General features: G+C 34.4%; 1 protein-coding gene across 1 annotated transcript in view; it reads right to left on the reverse strand.

Annotated features, from left to right (window-relative positions):
• Positions 1–19,221, reverse strand: part of Ube4B (Ubiquitination factor E4B) — a 31,672-nt gene that overhangs the window by 6,035 nt on the left and 6,416 nt on the right. Inside the window, exons 3-6 of the mRNA XM_088041786.1 lie at positions 13,657–14,998; positions 6,716–6,962; positions 6,445–6,669; positions 1,416–2,250 (exon numbers count right to left, since the gene is read on the reverse strand). Of these exons, the coding sequence (XP_087897912.1) occupies positions 1,416–2,250; positions 6,445–6,669; positions 6,716–6,962; positions 13,657–14,998 (2,649 nt within the window). The remainder of the gene's footprint in view (positions 1–1,415; positions 2,251–6,444; positions 6,670–6,715; positions 6,963–13,656; positions 14,999–19,221) is intronic.

A 19,221-nucleotide genomic window follows, 5' to 3' on the forward strand; every position in this document is an offset into this window, starting at 1 on the left:
CGCTTGGGCCGGCTAAAAAGTGAACAAAAATTTGAAATTATAGACCCAAAATTTGCAAATTTTATAAATTTTTGAGTTTTAAAGACAGCAAAATCTCCAATCATTCTTCACAGTGCTATAATTTTTTAATTTAGCACACTTACTACGCTTTGCCGGTTAAAAAGTGAACAAAAATTTGAAATTATAGACCCAAAATTCACAAATTTTATAAATTTTTGAGTTTTAAGGACAACAAAATCTTCAATCATTCTTCACAGTGCTATAATTTTTTAATTTAGCACACTTACTACGCTTGGGCCGGCTAAAAAGTGAACAAAAATTTGAAATTATAGACCCAAAATTCACAAATTTTATAAATTTTTGAGTTTTAAGGACAGCAAAATCTTCAATCATTCTTCACAGTACTATAATTTTTTTATTTAGCACACTTACTAAGCTTGGGCAGGTTAAAAAGTGAACAAAAATTTGAAATTATAGTATAGTATAGTATAGTAGTAAATTAAAAAATTATAGCACTGTGAAGAATGATTGGAAATTTTGCCATCTTTAAAACTCAAAAATTTCTAAATTTTATAAATTTTTGAGTTTTAAAGACAACAAAATTTCCAATCATTCGTCACAGTGCTTTCATTTTTCAATTTAGCACACTTATTACACTTGGGCAGGTTAAAGAGTGAATAAAAATTTGAAATTATAGACCCAAAATTTGCAAATTTTATAAATTACACACAATTTTGGTACTTTTGGGACAATTTTTTTTAAATTTAACACACGTAATAAATTTGCGGTGTTTACAAAACCAGCGAAATTCCAAAATTATAGACTAAAATATCAAGTGAAAATTTCAAGATTAGTACCAAACATATTAGCAAATTATACAAAAACTTCAAAAAATCCAATTAGGATCAAACAAAATTTAAAGTCAATTTAGGGAATTAAAATCTACAAAAGCCAAGAATCTAGATAAAATACAGACAAAACATACATAAAATGTTATGTTAAAAAGTACAGATGCCAGTGCCAACTTTAAATAAAGAAATATCTGTCAAAATGCAACCTGTCCAGACTATATATACCATATTTCAGAATTATTGACATCTCGGTAGGCCATGTCTGTGTAAAACGCCTCCAACAATGTGAACGACTTTTAGCATTTTGGTTCTAAAACTGTCAATGTAACATTTTGAGGTTATGAAGTAAATTACTTTTTTAAGCTATTTCATTACATACACATAGGGATAAATATAAATCTAAAAACACTAAATACGCTTATAGTAGAAGATGTTGCCAACACAAATTTGAATTTCCAAGGCACACTGAGATGTCAATAATTCTGAAATATAGTATAGCTACGTCATTTTTCAGTGTTGCCAACTCATTCTTTTTATAGCGGACCGCAGACTGAACACACTCACCTCGTCTCCTGCCAACGCCGCCGCAAACTGCTCACAGTCCAGATGTAAATAAATATCGACCAACTGGCTGAGTAACCGCCGTGGTTCCCATCCATACTTATCGGGATTTCTAACCTTCAAGTTCTTGCATTTTGGCCCGCACAGCTGTTGTAAGTTAAAGTTTAACATCGACGCTAACCTATCTACTAATTCTGGTCTTAAGAACGGCTCTTTAATGTCAACTGTCAAATAATGGAACATATCCACAGTCTCTCTCGCCAACGTCAAATACGACCTGCATTGTCTCTCGTCAGCCCCCAACTGTCTCATTCTGCTTTGCTGCTGCTCGCTATTCATACTCGACCACTTCTCCTCGTCACTAATCAACTCTTGCACTTCATGGATGCGTTTCAAACTTTCCAACGACTCGTCCAGAAGGAAAGTGGTGTCGTTCATCAGCATGTTGATGAACTTGACGAACTGTTTGCCGGATTTCGACTCGTTGATGAGCGTTTGACGGTGGATTGTCGAATTCCACATGCCTTTGATTATGATGCTGATATGATATCTGATTGAGAATTTGTCGTAGAATTCCGAACTGGAGCCGGTCGTCTCGACTTCCGTGTAGAATTTCATGAGGGCGCTGGGTAAGACGGTTCTAGAGATCTCGTGCGACATGAAGCGGTCATAGAGCGCTTCGCAGCGAGGTTGGATCGTCGGAATTATGACGAAAACCACCTCGACGAGCTTCGCCACTAAGTACGGGTTTTTTATCATGTTCGAGGAACATATCGTCACCAGCAGCCATGTTATGAACGTGTCTTCCATGTTCTCGATCACCACGGTCGTGAAGTATCTAAAAAAAATATATTATTTTTAGCTTCTTTAAGGTGGTATGGTCGATTTTAACCGTAGGATTTTGATGAAACTTTGCGAAAGTTTAGAATAGAGGCGCACCAGCAACTTCCCAAAATTATAAATCGATCTACCGTACAGTTTTAGAGAAAATCGAAGTCAAAGTGTTTAATTATTGGCTCCTTATGGCTTTGCGGTGCGTTAGAAGTACAATTACGCCCTAGGGCATTAAGGTGTCATAGCAACCTCACAACAAACAGCGACTGGATACGAATCGACTTGCTCTCTTTGCCCGCCATATTCAAATTGCATTTAATCTAAATTATCATCAAACAGTCAAATTCAAAAGGTACCTGAATAAATAAACTGGTTGTAATGTTTTTTTTGTCCTTTGCAGTTCGCTGCGTTGCATAGCCGTGCTCCACTGTGCGCGCGCGTTTTTTTGAGGTTATGTCAAATGGGTTTTCCATGTTGTGAATTTTTCGTATTCTTTATCGTATAAATCTTTAGATTTTGTTGGCAATAAACTTTCAGTGGCTTTTGCAGCGTTTTCAACAATTTTAATTAATTTCAAGATTCAAGATTAATTTCATTGACATGACACTAGATTACTTTAATAACCATAATAAAAACAATGCTAATAATATAGTTCCAAGTAATTAACGAATTAACTAATGATTAATAAATTATAAAACTACAGCAATAGTATTTTGTGGTTTCAATTATCGCAAATAAACAATTTATCGAAACATGAACATTAAGATGTATCTAATACGTTTCTATGCTTACATGTAAAGTACATCATAATAGTGATGATACAAATAATTCATAATAACATAGTTACTGTTTCATAATAGCATAGTTACCGTTTCATAATAGCATAGTTGCTCTTAATCCATAATATTCAATGTATTTTTGAAAATGAAAGCAACTGCGAAGACCAAAATCTGAAGATTTCCATTTATTTATATTAATTGTAACATAAAATATCTTGGGAAATGCTTTTCTCGCTGTTTCGTCGCGTTAAAAAATTAAGTTAAAAATTGGAAATTTGCAGAACTGTTGGGTTGTAGCATTGCCTCATTCGTACATGTTTCGATAAAACTTTGTATTTACTACGGATATTAACTAATTCATAAAAAACTCGGACGTTAACAAGTAACGTCCTCGTTCATTATGAATTACTTAATATCCTTCTCAAATAAATAGCTATAAGAATCATCAAAATTTTTAGAGAAATCCGCTTATTTCGACGCAAAACGACGATTTTTCGTTGATTTTCGCCGTTTTCTTGCTTGAATTCGCAAAGAAGAGCTCAAAATCTACAAAACCATCAGTTTTTATTAAGATTCAACGGTTGAATTGCAAGAAAACAGCAGAATTATCCACGAAATCATCAAAAATCTTAGAGAAATTCGCTTATTTCGATGCAAAACGACGATTTTTCGCTGATTTTCGCAGTTTTCTGGCTTGAATTCGCAAAGAAGAGCTCGAAATATACAAAACCATCACTTTTTGTCAAAATCCAACGGCTGAATTGCAAGAAAACAGCAGAAATCTGCACGAAATCATCAAAATTCTTAGAGAAATCCGCTTATTTCGATGCAAAACGACGATTTCTCGCTGATTTTCGCAGTTTTCTGGCTTGAATTCGCAAAGAAGAACTCGAAATCTACAAAACCACCAGTTTTTATTAAGATTCAACGGTTGAATTGCAAGAAAACAGCAGAAATCTGCACGAAATCATCAAAATTCTTAGAGAAATCCGCTTATTTCGATGCAAAACGACGATTTTTCGCTGATTTCCGTTGTTTTCTGGCTTGAATTCGCAAAGAAGAGTTCGAAATCTACAAAACCACCAATTTTTATCAAGATTTAACGGCTGAATTGCAAGAAAACAGCAGAAATCTGCACGAAATCATCAAAATTCTTAGAGAAATCCGCTTATTTCAATGTAAAACGACGATATTTGTTGATTTTCGCCGTTTTCTGGCTTGAATTCGCAAAGAAGAGCTCGAAATCTACAAAACCATCACTTTTTATCAAGATTTAACCGCTGAATTGAAGAAAACAGCAGAAATCTGCACGAAATCATCAAAATTCTTAGAGAAATCCGCTTATTTCGATGCAAAACGACGATTTCTCGCTGATTTTCGCCGTTTTCTGGCTTGAATTCGCAAAGAAAAGCTCGAAATCTACAAAACCATCACTTTTTATCAAAATTCAACGGCTGAATTGCAAGAAAACAGCAGAAATCTGCACGAAATCATCAAAATTCTTAGAGAAATCCGCTTATTTCGCTGCAAAACGACGATATTTCGTTGATTTTCGCCGTTTTCTGGCTTGAATTCGCAAAGAAGAGCACAAAATCTACAAAACCACCAGTTTTTATTAAGTTTCAACGGTTGAATTGCAAGAAAACAGCAGAATTATCCACGAAATCATCAAAAATCTTAGAGAAATTCGCTTATTTCGATGCAAAACGACGATTTTTCGCTGATTTTCGCAGTTTTCTGGCTTGAATTCGCAAAGAAGAGCTCGAAATCTACAAAACCATCACTTTTTATCAAAATTCAACGGCTGAATTGCAAGAAAACAGCAGAAATCTGCACGAAATCATCAAAATTCTTAGAGAAATCCGCTTATTTCGATGCAAAACGACGATTTCTCGCTGATTTTCGCAGTTTTCTGGCTTGAATTCGCAAAGAAGAGCTCGAAATCTACAAAACCATCACTTTTTATCAAAATCCAACGGCTGAATTGCAAGAAAACAGCAGAAATCTGCACGAAATCATCAAAATTCTTAGAGAAATCCGCTTATTTCGATGCAAAACGACGATTTCTCGTTGATTTTCGCCGTTTTCTGGCTTGAATTCGCAAAGAAGAGCACAAAATCTACAAAACCACCAGTTTTTATTAAGTTTCAACGGTTGAATTGCAAGAAAACAGCAGAATTATCCACGAAATCATCAAAAATCTTAGAGAAATTCGCTTATTTCGATGCAAAACGACGATTTTTCGCTGATTTTCGCAGTTTTCTGGCTTGAATTCGCAAAGAAGAGCTCGAAATCTACAAAACCATCACTTTTTATCAAAATTCAACGGCTGAATTGCAAGAAAACAGCAGAAATCTGCACGAAATCATCAAAATTCTTAGAGAAATCCGCTTATTTCGCTGCAAAACGACGATATTTCGTTGATTTTCGCCGTTTTCTGGCTTGAATTCGCAAAGAAGAGCACAAAATCTACAAAACCACCAGTTTTTATTAAGTTTCAACGGTTGAATTGCAAGAAAACAGCAGAATTATCCACGAAATCATCAAAAATCTTAGAGAAATTCGCTTATTTCGATGCAAAACGACGATTTTTCGCTGATTTTCGCAGTTTTCTGGCTTGAATTCGCAAAGAAGAGCTCGAAATATACAAAACCATCACTTTTTATCAAAATCCAACGGCTGAATTGCAAGAAAACAGCAGAAATCTGTACGAAATCATCAAAATTCTTAGAGAAATCCGCTTATTTCGATGCAAAACGACGATTTCTCGCTGATTTTCGCCGTTTTCTGGCTTGAATTCGCAAAGAAGAGCTCGAAATCTACAAAACCATCACTTTTTATCAAAATCCAACGGCTGAATTGCAAGAAAACAGCAGAAATCTGCACGAAATCATCAAAATTCTTAGAGAAATCCGCTTATTTCGATGCAAAACGATGATTTTTCGCTGATTTTCGCCGTTTTCTGGCTTGAATTCGTAAAGAAGAGCTCGAAGTCTACAAAACCATCACTTTTTATCAAAATTCAACGGCTGAATTGCAAGAAAACAGCAGAAATCTGCACGAAATCATCAAAATTCTTAGAGAAATCCGCTTATTTCGATGCAAAACGACGATTTTTCGCTGATTTTCGACGTTTTCTGGCTTGAATTCGCAAAAAAAGGCTCGAAATCTACAAAACCACAAATTTTTATCAAGATTCAACGGCTGAATTGCAAGAAAACAGCAGAAATCTGTCAAACTTTCATCTTCTTTTTCCGCAAATTTTCGAAATGTAGGTTATGTTTGACAGCTCGCAGCGTTGCCAATACAACAACTGTCATGAAAGATCTGAAGTTAGCAACATTCAAAAAGTGTCCGCAACAAACTTCAGCCCAATTTGCCTCGACCACACTACCCTAACTGGATTTATACGAACTTACGGCAGAGCAAAGAGGAAAAACTCCGCGGTGTCCTCGACGTACCACTCTGGCAGCGCCGAAAATGCTTCAGGTGTGCTAGACGGCAGTGGTAAACTCGGAATGGGACTCCCCGGAGGCGTGTTCGTCATTAAACTCAACAAATATTGAGCAACTGAAGTATAAAAAATTAGAGCCCTCCGAACTAGATTCTTATCCAACAACCCCGCCTCCGCGCAGGCTTTCGACCTGAAACAATCGGATAATTTCACTCTGATCGACTCAACCAACTCACTTATTGAGTTTCTTCAACTGCTGCTTCCACCTCTTGATGAAATGTTTGTTTCTGTTGGCGAAGGAAGTGTTGCGCCACTGTGCTTCCGCGGCGACAGTCTCGTCCAGGAGCTTCTGGAGGTCACGGATGGCTCGAATTCGACGCTGGTACTTTTGTAGGGCAGGCAATAACGATAAATGGTGGCAGTGTAACGTCAAGAACCAGCAGATGGTCGAGAAGTTGGGGGTCGGAAATTGGTGGCCGTTTTCTGAAAGATCAGAAAGTCTTGTGAAAAAAGTCTAAATAGAAATTATTTAATTTAGGGAAAATCTGATAAAAAAAAATAAGTCAAAAAAATCTAATGCCACAGTTCCGAAGTCAAATTTTCGGCATATTCAAAATAACATAAGGCAACACAACAAGCACGTGATAGAGAAAAGAATCTGACAAACGTCAGGTGAAAATTAATTTTTAAATTGTTTGAAACAAAAACTTTAAAGTAACAAAAACATAAAAAATATGTCAAAAAAGATTGGAAGGCTACAATTCCTCCATTCGAATTTTCGTCTGTAATTCAAAATTTCGGTACCATCAGGCACTAATATTGAGACCACGAGATAGAAAAGAGTATCTTTTTCGTTCTTACAAAATGTCAAGTAAAAATCGCGCAAGAAAAACTAGAAAAAAAAAAATTAAACGCTACAGTTCCGAAATAGAATTTTTGTCTGTAGTTCGAAATTTCTGCGCTACGAGGCGTTAGTAGCGACACCATGTGATAGAGAAGAGTGTCTTGGTAGTTCTTACAAAATTTCAAGTAAAAATCTCAAAATTTTCACGTGACAGACAAAAATTAAATTTCGGAAGTATTTTTGAAGTTATTATTGCAAAAAAATTGAAATTTCGGCAAAACTATGAAGACTGTCTTCTTTTTTGGGCCCATTTTTGAAGTTTCTGTTGCGAAAATCTTGGCATTTCAGTAAGAACTAGGAATATAGCGTTCATCATGCGCTTTTAATGCCCCATGACGGCAAAATTTCGTACTAAAAGTTGTATATTATGTCGACTTTGACAGTCATTTAATTTCTAATTTGGCCACAACTCAGTTATTTGTTGACATAGCGGAATTTTGACGACGGATTTGGATTCAGCGTGAAATTCTGCGCAAAATGAGCCCCAATATTGCTTCAGAAATAAACTAGAAATAGACCGAAATACAAGGTGTTTACAAATGTTTATAGCATCAAGAGTGGCTCTGGAATTCCTGCTATGCACTATTTTGCCGCTTTATTTTCATAGTGAATATAACTATGTTTGACAACACTTCAAATGTAACTCACGTCAACAACTTCTCAGTTACGATTTTGTGTCCAAGTCTTTATTTTTTATTTTTCAAACTAAAGCAGTTTTTTTTTCAAAATTAACTTAACTTGATTGAGGTTAACTACAAATGTCAGTTGAAAAATCTAAACCCACATTTATAATGAGCGGCAAATTTCTTTGACATTTCATAGCCACCTTTGATGCTAGAAACATTTATAAACACCTTGTATAAGCGTATGCAGTAATTTCGTATATGCAATAATTTTATTGTGTCAAATTTTGAAATTAAATATTTCAATTAGAATCACTTTCAGAGTTCTGAATTCAGTGCAACTTGTACAAGGTGTTTAAATAAATGTTTGTACCATCAAGGGTGCCTCTGAAATTCCTGTCATGCACTATTTTGCCCAACTACAAATGTCAGTTGAAAAAAATCAAAACCCTCATTTGATGCTAGAAACATTTATAAATGTACGATGTGTTACAAAATGATTTTCAATTGCTGTGCCGCTCGCAATGTACTGTGTTTGAACTTGTTTTGTCACTTCGGACTTCTGTCAATTATGTCACTTGTCAAACGTCAAAATCACCAACAGGGAAGAAATTTAAATAACAGCCACCTTTGATGCTAAAGTGCAGCTCATTGCTATCAGTCCACTCTTGTGTGTAAATTTTCGAAAATTTTTGGGTGTAAATCAGGCTTTCAATTCCTTAGGGAGAAAATTAGGGGAAAATTGAATGTAGCGATTTTTGAGGTTAACACGTTGTCAAAGTTGAATGTAGATGAATGAAGATAGCAAAATCTCCAATTATTCTTCACAATGCTATAATTTTTTAATTTAGCACACTTACTACGCTTAGGCAGGCTAAGAAAAGAACAAAAACTTGAAATTATAGACCCAAAATTTGCAAATTTTATAAATTTTTGAGTTTTAAAGATAGCAAAATCTCCAATTATTCTTCACAGTGCTATAATTTTTTAATTTAGCACACTTACTACGCTTAGGCAGGCTAAGAAAAGAACAAAAATTTGAAATTATAACCCCAAAATATGCAAATTTTAGAAATTTTTGAGTTTTAAAAACAGCAAAATCTCCAATCATTCTTCACAGTGCTTTCATCTTTTAAATTAGCACACTTACTACACTTGGGCAGGTTAAAAAGTGAACAAAAACTTGAAATTATATACCCAAAATTTGCAAATTTTATAAATTTTTGAGTTTTAAAGACAGCAAAATCTTCAATCATTCTTCACAGTGCTATAATTTTTTAATTTAGCACACTTACTAAGCTTGGGCCGGTTAAAAAGTAAACAAAAATTTGAAATTATAGACCCAAAATTTGCAAATTTTATAAATTTTTGAGTTTTAAAGATGGCAAAATCTCCAATTATTCTTCACAGTGCTATAATTTTTTAATTTAGCACACTTACTCAGCTTAGGCAGGTTAAGAAAAGAACAAAAATTTGAAATTATAACCCCAAAATTTGCAAATTTTATAAATTTTTGAGTTTTAAAGACAGCAAAATCTCCAATCATTCTTCACAGTGCTTTCATCTTTTAATTTAGCACACTTACTACACTTGGGCAGGTTAAAAAGTGAACAAAAACTTGAAATTATATACCCAAAATTTGCAAATTTTATAAATTTTTGAGTTTTAAAGATAGCAAAATCTCCAATTATTCTTCACAGTGCCATAATTTTATAATTTAGCACACTTACTAAGCTTAGGCAGATTTAGAAAAGAACAAAAATTTGAAATTATAACCCCAAAATTTGCAAATTTTATAAATTTTTGAGTTTTAAAGACAGTAAAATCTCCAATCATTCTTCACAGTGCTTTCATCTTTTAATTTAGCACACTTACTACACTTGGGTAGGTTAAAAAGTGAACAAAAACTTGAAATTATATACCCAAATATTGCAAATTTTATAAATTTTTGAGTTTTAAAGATAGCAAAATCTCCAATTATTCTTCACAGTGCTATAATTTTTTAATTTAGCACACTTACTAAGCTTAGGCAGATTTAGAAAAGAACAAAAATTTGAAATTATAACCCCAAAATTTGCAAATTTTATAAATTTTTGAGTTTTAAAGACAGCAAAATCTCCAATCATTCTTCACAGTGCTTTCATCTTTTAATTTAGCACACTTACTACACTTGGGCAGGTTAAAAAGTGAACAAAAACTTGAAATTATATACCCAAAATTTGCAAATTTTATAAATTTTTGAGTTTTAAAGATAGCAAAATCTCCAATTATTCTTCACAGTGCCATAATTTTTTAATTTAGCACACTTACTAAGCTTAGGCAGATTTAGAAAAGAAAAAAAAATTGAAATTATAACCCCAAAATTTGCAAATTTTATAAATTTTTGAGTTTTAAAGATAGCAAAATCTCCAATTATTCTTCACAGTGCTATAATTTTTTAATTTAGCACACTTACTAAGCTTAGGCAGGTTTAGAAAAGAACAAAAATTTGAAATTATAACCCCAAAACTTGCAAATTTTATAAATTTTTGAGTTTTAAAGACAGCCAAATCTCCAATCATTCTTCACAGTGCTTTCATTTTTTAATTTAGCACACTTACTACACTTGGGCAGGTTAAAAAGTGAACAAAAATTTGAAATTATAACCCCAAAATTTGCAAATTTTATAAATTTTTGAGTTTTAAAGACAGCAAAATCTCCAATCATTCTTCACAGTGCTTTCATCTTTTAATTTAGCACACTTACTACACTTGGGCAGGTTAAAAAGTGAACAAAAACTTGAAATTATATACCCAAAATTTGCAAATTTTATAAATTTTTGAGTTTTAAAGATAGCAAAATCTCCAATTATTCTTCACAGTGCCATAATTTTTTAATTTAGCACACTTACTAAGCTTAGGCAGATTTAGAAAAGAAAAAAAATTTGAAATTATAACCCCAAAATTTGCAAATTTTATAAATTTTTGAGTTTTAAAGATAGCAAAATCTCCAATTATTCTTCACAGTGCTATAATTTTTTAATTTAGCACACTTACTAAGCTTAGGCAGGTTTAGAAAAGAACAAAAATTTGAAATTATAACCCCAAAATTTGCAAATTTTATAAATTTTTGAGTTTTAAAGACAGCCAAATCTCCAATCATTCTTCACAGTGCTTTCATTTTTTAATTTAGCACACTTACTACACTTGGGTAGGTTAAAAAGTGAAGAAAAATTTGAAATTATATACCCAAAATTTGCAAATTTTATAAATTTTAGAGTTTTAAAGATAGCAAAATCTCCAATTATTCTTCACAGTGCTATAATTTTTTAATTTAGCACACTTACTAAGCTTAGGCAGGTTTAGAAAAGAACAAAAATTTGGAATTACAACCCCAAAATTTGCAAATTTTATAAATTTTTTAGTTTTAAAGACAGCAAAATCTCCAATCATTCTTCACAGTGCTTTCATCTTTTAATTTAGCACACTTACTACACTTGGGCAGGTTAAAAAGTGAAGAAAAACTTGAAATTATATACCCAAAATTTGCAAATTTTATAAATTTTTGAGTATTAAAGATAGCAAAATCTCCAATTATTCTTCACAGTGCTATAATTTTTTAATTTAGCAGACTTACTAAGCTTAAGCAGGTTAAAAAGTGAACAAAAATTTGAAATTAAAGGCCCAAAATTTGCAAATTTTATAAATGTTTGAGTTTTTGCGTCAGATTTTGGAGCTTGATCAATTACAAGGTGTTTATAAATGTTTCTAGCATCTACTTTGCCGCTTTGTTTTCACAGTGAATACAACTATCTTGAAAATTATTTATAATGTTACTTACATTTCAACGACATTTCAGTTACGGTTTTGAATCCAAATTTTTGATTTTCAGGTTTCTTACCCACTAGAACAGGTTTTTTCTCAAAACTTACTTTTGCTCTATGATTGAGGTTAACTACAAATGTCAGTTAATAAATCTAAACCCACATTTATAATGAGCGGCAAATTTCTTTGACATTTCATAGCCACCTTTGATGCTAGAAACATTTATAAACACCTTGTATAAGCGTATGCAGTAATTTTGTATATGCAATAATTTTATTGTGTCAAATTTTGAAATTAAATATTTCAATTAGAATCACTTTCAGAGTTCTGAATTCAGTGCAACTTGTATAGTTCGTGAATGACAGAAAAGTCACTAAGTCTAATTAAGCCCACTTACTGTCAACCCAGTTCGCGTAGGAATTTAGGGTTTTTAGTGTTAAAAATTTGTTGCAAAAGATTGATTTTAATAGACATTTAACAAGTTTTAGCAATGTTGTGCAAGACGATTAGCTTCTACGCATGCTACAGTCGCGTCAAGGTCAAACACTTTTGTTGCCAACTGCTACGGATGAAAATCGCTAAGGGCTGCTGCCAACTTAACTTTTTAATGAGTGGACCGACAGTAATGAGCTCTGGTATAGAAACATTTATAAACAACTTGTATAAGCGTATGCAGTAATTTTGTATATGTAATAATTTTATTGTGTCAAATTCTGAAGTTAAATATTTCAATTACTTTTAGGGTTCTGAATTCAGTGCAACTTGTACAAGGTGTTTATAAATGCTTGTACCATCAAAGGTGCCTCATGCACTACTTTGCTCAACTACAAATGTCAGTTGAAAAAATCTAACCCCACATTTGTAGCGAGTGGAAATATTTTTTGACATTTCATAAGCACCTTTAATGCTAGAAACATTTATAAATACAATGTATTTAAACATGATTTTCTATTCCAGCTGTGCCGCTCGCATTGTAGTGTGTTTAATCTAGTTTTGTCACTTGTCAAACGTCAAAATCGCCAACAGGGAACAAAACCATTTTTGAAGAATATTTTGAGGTTATGTTCTAATCATTATCTTCGTAAGGCGGAATTTTTTAATTTGCATGGAAAATCATTGGGCGACTAGATAAAAATCATTTTGAAACGCAGTGAACCTTATACAAGGTGTTTATAAACGTTTTTAGCATCAAGGGTGACTATGAAATGTCAAAGAAATTTGCCGCTCATTATAAATGTGAGTTTAGATTTGTCAATTGACATTTGTAGTTAACCTCAATCATAAAGCAAAGTAAGTTTTGAGAAAAGAATAGCGTACGACAGGAATTCCAGAGCCACCCTTGATGCTAGAAACATTTATAATTTGTTTTAATTTGATTATGTATAAGCGTAGTGCAGAATTGTAAATTTTTTATCTTTGAAATTAAAGACGATTTTGAGGTTAGACAAGCGTTGCCGGACCCTGTAGACCAGAAGTTTGATAATAAATTTCTTATTGTTATAATGGCAATGTTGGCATCATTGCCTCTTCAAAATTTTAACCATTTTTGACCAAAATTTTCGGTAAATTAGATGTATCTATAGTCGGTGAAATGGTTTTGGGGAAAATTTGCAAGAAAGTATCTGTTTGACATCAAGAATTAATAAAAAAAATGGAAAACTACAGTTCCAAACTCGAATTTTAGTTTAGTTTTTATACAAGGTGTTTATAAATGTTTCACATTGATTGATGCTAGAAACATTTATAAACACCTTTTACAATATTATGTCAAAATCGCAGCCAGAAACTTGAAAAACGGCCAAAAAAAAATTCCGAAGCGCCGATAAAACGTGCGAAAATGTCCTCACCTAGAGTTTCCAACCACGCAGCGACTTCCTGCGAGGTGTATTTCAACCGCGTGTCGTTTTTGATGCACACAAGGCTCTCATTATGGAACGGATACAGGAAATCCATTTTATCCAACTTGATTTTCACCGACAACATTTGTAAGACACTCAGTAAATTCAACATGAACCCATCACCAGCCAACGACCTCTCCTCCATCTGCAGTTGCGCCCTCTTCTCGTTGTACTTCAACACATTCGCCAAGTAGTTCAAACACGCGTCGCGACTCTCCGGATTCGCCAACAAATAATGAAAAATCCTGTGCTGCAAATTCCTCGTGTTCTCCAACTCGAGTTGCAGCGTGTGATTCAGACTTTTATCACTCGACGAGTTCCCCGAGAAGAACTTCTCGGCGACTTTCGGCTCGTCTTCGGCGAACACCGACACGGACAAAAACGGTCCGAGATAAGAGGTGCGGACGATTTCGCGCCCCTGCGCGGGGGTGCACGGCTCCGGCATGAACTGCACTTGTTTGGTGATGAGGGTGCAGATGGGGCGCGAGCCGCACCGGATGTCCGCCAAGTCGAAGAGGGTTTGAATCGGCATTCGGTGTTCTTCCCCGACGATGCTGGCGTTCTGCATTATGCGATAGAGTCCTTGGAGGAGAGGACTGAAAACTGAAGAAAACAACTGGTGGTTGGTGTGAGTCCGCGTCACCAGTTCCGTGAGGAAGCCTCTGGGGAGGGTTTGTTGTAAAATCGGCGATAATAGAGGGGATCGGCCGAATTTGAACAGTTCGTCGTTGGGGATGATGAACCCTTTCAGTAGCAACGTGGTGTAGTGGACGAGTTGCGCCCTCACCTCCGTCAACACGTCGCTTAGGGGTGGAATACTCGACCGTTTCGGGTGATTTCTCTCCTCGATACTCACTCTATTGTAACACTCCATGAGGTAATTCAACGCTAGGTTCATAGGGTCGTCATCTTCCAGTCTTTTGATCGGTAAAGTAGGGATCGGACAACTGTGACTCGGACTAGGACTGGGACTCAACGAATTGATGCTGCTCGTGTCCGCCGCGTCGCTGTTACACGGCACTAAATCCTTAAACGGGTTGTTGCCTTTGGAAATTTGCACCACGACTTCCATGAGCGCGTTGGACACGATGTCGCGGATCGCCATAGAAGGATTGTTCTTCAAATCTTCGCCGGTTTGCGGCAAATACATGCGACTTTCCGATGGTTTGTCGAGGGTGGAATGCAAGATTCTAAGTACGGTGGATTGAAGTTGTTCTTCGGTGATTTCCGTCAGGGAAGACGATGTTCGTTGTCTGGGCACGTCTTTTTTCTGGATGTCGGTTTCGTCCACCTGGAAAAAACATTGTTGGTTATTTTACCAAGGAGGATTTCGACTAACTTTAGATGACAACATTGCAAGTGTTTGTGGAAACGTCAAGACAAAAGGTTGCGACGCGTAGAAAACTATTCGACCTTAGCACTTAACATGTGCAGGTCATCACTTCAAAAAACAATTGGTTCTTGACAATTCCGACACAAAAAAGACTATTTTAAATCGCGGCGGCTTTAATTTATGCAGGTGTTTTGCTTATCGACTAATCTCAGCTCTTGATATCAATACGCATTAGGGTTTTGTTTGTGATAATTAAAATTAGTTCAACTAAAGCCAATTATAATCTAAAAATGACCATTTTCAATAAATCCGATCAAATTAGGTTAAAATCAAAAACCGTATTCTCCAAAATTTTCACCAAAGTTCGAAAGTAGACACGAATTTAAATCGCAAAATAAAAATTTCAAAAATTCGTCACACATTCCTTGTTTTAGAGTCAAAATAACAAAGTTAAAAGGTGTTTATAAATGTTTCTAGCATCAAGGGTGGCTCTGGAATTCCTGTCGTACACTACAACGTCATGTCTGTGATTAAAGACGCATTCTTTTGTTTATGACGTCAAACTGTTGTAGTCACTCAGTCTGTTGCATTTTGAGACAAAACAACTTCAAACTGTCATTCATTCTTCATTTGTTTCAAAATTGTGTGCTGTAAGAAAAGACATCCCCACGCCTCTAATTACAGACACATTCTTTTGTTTATAACGTCAAAATGCGTCAAATGTCATTCATTCTTGACTTGTTTTAAAATCGTACGGTGTAAGAAACGACATCCCCAAAAAGTTTTGATTTAAGACACTTCTTTTCTTTATGATGAAGCAACTGTTTTGTTCCCTAATTTTACTCCTCGTGCGTTGTAATTGGTTGTACAAGGTGTTTATAAATGTTTCTAGCATCAAGGGTGGCTCTGGAATTCCTGTCGTACACTACAAAGTCATGTCTGTGATTAAAGACGCATTCTTTTGTTTATGACGTCAAACTGTCGTAGCCACTCAGTTTGTTGTATTTTGAGACAAAACAACTTCAAACTGTCGTTCATTCTTCATTTGTTTCAAAATTGCATGCTGTAAGAAAAGACATCCCCACGTCTCTGATTAAAGACCCATTCTTTTGTTTATAACGTCAAAATGCGTCAAATGTCATCCATTCTTGACTTGTTTTAAAATCGTACGGTGTAAGAAACGACATCCCTAAAAAGTTTCAAGGGCACCGTCTTGATTTAAGACACTTCTTTTGTTTATGATGAAGCAACTGTTTTGTTCCCTAATTTTACTCCTCGTGCTTTGTAATTAGTTGTACAAGGTGTTTATAAATGTTTCTAGCATCAAGGGTGGCTCTGGAATTCCTGTCGTACACTACAAAGTCATGTCTATGATTAAAGACGCATTCTTTTGTTTATGACGTCAAACTGTCGTAGCCACTCAGTTTGTTGCATTTTGAGACAAAACAACTTCAAACTGTCATTCATTCTTCATTTGTTTCAAAATTGTGTGCTGTAAGAAAAGACATCCCCACGTCTCTGATTAAACACACATTCTCTTGTTTATAACGTCAAAATGCGTCAAATGTCATTCATTCTTGACTTGTTTTAAAATCGTACGGTGTAAGAAACGACATCCCCAAAAAGTTTCAAGGCCACCGTCTTGATTTAAGACACTTCTTTTGTTTATGATGAAGAAACTGTTTTGTTCCCTAATTTAACCACTCCTCGTGCGTTGTAATTAGTTGTACAAGGTGTTTATAAATGTTTCTAGCATCAAGGGTGCCTCTGGAATTCCTGTCGTACACTACAAAGAGATTCTTATTAATATTAATCATAGACGGCTTTGCAAATTTTGATGTAGGGCGTAGTACAATTCGCTACTAGTTGAACGTGTTGCACATAAGCGTAGAATTGACGAGGGTTAGGGTGCATGCAGTAATTAAATATTTTTCGGCAATATTGAACATTACACCTACTGCTACTTGTTATGCACCATTAATGCCAACTAAAATTATGCAAATCTAGTGTAGTCAAAGCACATTTTGGACATTTAAAATGAATTTGTTTTACCGCGAAATGTTACCACATGATACGCCATTGGGCTCCAACTTCGCTGTCACTGATCTGTCATCTGTCAAGTCAGGTGTAAGTGTTAGATATGCGGATTGTGGTTAATACAAGACAGATAAACACTTTTTATTAGCTTGTCTCATTGTTATGCTTGGTGACAAATGACAAAATAACGTTCATCGGTGCAAAACACGCAGTTTTTTCGGCAAAATCGTATGGTGTAAGAAAACGCATGTCCAAAAAATGTCAACGCACCCTTTGATGAATATTAATAAGAATCACCCTGTATTTTGCCACTTTGTTTTCATAGTGAATATAACTATCTTGAAAATTGTTTATAATGTTATTAACGTCAATGGCGTTTCAGTTACAGTTTTGTGTCCAAGTTTTTTGATTTTCAGGTTTTAAACCACAACTAGAACAGTTTATTTCTCAAAACTTACTGTGCTCCATGTTTGAGGTTAACTGCAAATGTGAGTTGAAAAATCGAAACCTACATTTGTAATGAGCGGCAAATTTCTTTGACATTTCATAGCCACCCTTGATGCTAGAAACATTTATAAACACCTTGTACAAACTTATCTTGGCCTGAAAATAAGTATTTTAGAATTTTCTCGTCTATTTCATGATTTTGTCGTTTGATTTGACTTTAAACAAAGCAAAACTGGTTGTCTCCAGCAACTTTTTCTATAACTTTGTAGCGTTGTTTGAATATATAATGTTTCTAGCATCAAGGGTGGCTATGAAATATCAAAGAAATTTGCCGCTCATTACAAATGTGAGTTTCGATTTTTCAACTGACATTTGCAATTAACCTCAAACATGAAACAAAGTAAGTTTTGCAAATCTAGTTGTGGTTTACAACCTGAAAATCAAAAACCGTAACTAAAACGTCATTCAAGTAAGTAACAGTATAATTAATTAATTGTTTAATTAATATAAATAATAAATAAATAAGATAGTATATATTCACTATGAAAACAAAGCGGCAAAATAGTGTACGACAGGAATTCCGAAGCCAAGCTTGATTCTAGAAACATTTATAAACACCTTGTACGTCATTTTTCCTGCAGAAAATTTACTAATTTATAAAGAAGAAATTTTATTAATCAGCAGTCTAATTGAAAACTGGCTCACCACAATAAAATTGCAAACTTCTTTTTCGTCATGTTAGCAATTGATGTAGATAATTGGAATTTGAAAAATTCAATTCAGAACAAACAGAAATTAGAAAGATGACAAAATATTGTCGAAAAAACAAAAATTCGAAGAAAACTAATCTTTGTTAAATATACAGGATTTCTATAAAAGAATATAACTTCCACTACCCTCTAAAAAATAATTTTACTGTGTCAAATTTTACGATTAAATATTTTAGTTTCAGAGTTCTGAATCCAATGCAACTTGTACAAGGTGTTTATAAATGTTTGTACCATAAAGTGCCTCTGAAATTCCTGCCATGCACTACTTTGCTCAACTACAAGGTGTTTATAAATGTTTATAGCATCAAGGGTGGCTATAAAATGTCAAAAAAATTTGCCGCTCATTACAAATGCGGGTTTTGATTTTTCAACTGACATTTGCAGTTAACCTCAAACATGGAGCAAAGTAAGTTTAGAGAAATAAACTGTTCTAGTTGTGGTTTAAAACGTGAAAATTAAAAACTTGGACACAAAACTGTAAACGTCATGCATGTAAGTTACATAATAAATAATTTTCAAGGTAGTTAAATTCACTATGAAAACAAAGCGGCAAAATAGTGCACGGCAGGAATTTCACAGCCACCCTTGTACAAATGTCAGTTGAAAAAATCTAAACCCACTTCTGTCAATTATGTCGCTTGTCAAACGTCAAAATCACCAACAGGGAAGAAATTTAAACAACAAACGGTAAAATTGAGTCAGCCTTATCTCTTCAGCGATTGAGTTGTCCTCGTAACTTCTTTATCATTAAATACCTAAGCATTTTTGAAGAATATTTTGAGGTTATGTTCTAATCACTATCTTCGTAAAGCGGTATTTTTTAATTTGTCTGGAAAATCATTGGGCGACTAGATAAAAATCATTTTGAAACAAGGTGTACCTAATACAAGGTGTTTATAAATGTTTCTAGCATCAAAGATGGCTCTG

The sequence above is a fragment of the Gnatocerus cornutus genome, chromosome 7 (assembly GCF_029298725.1).
Source record: "Gnatocerus cornutus isolate USDA-ARS CGAHR chromosome 7, icGnaCorn1.1, whole genome shotgun sequence".
NCBI classification, from domain to species: domain Eukaryota; kingdom Metazoa; phylum Arthropoda; class Insecta; order Coleoptera; family Tenebrionidae; genus Gnatocerus; species Gnatocerus cornutus.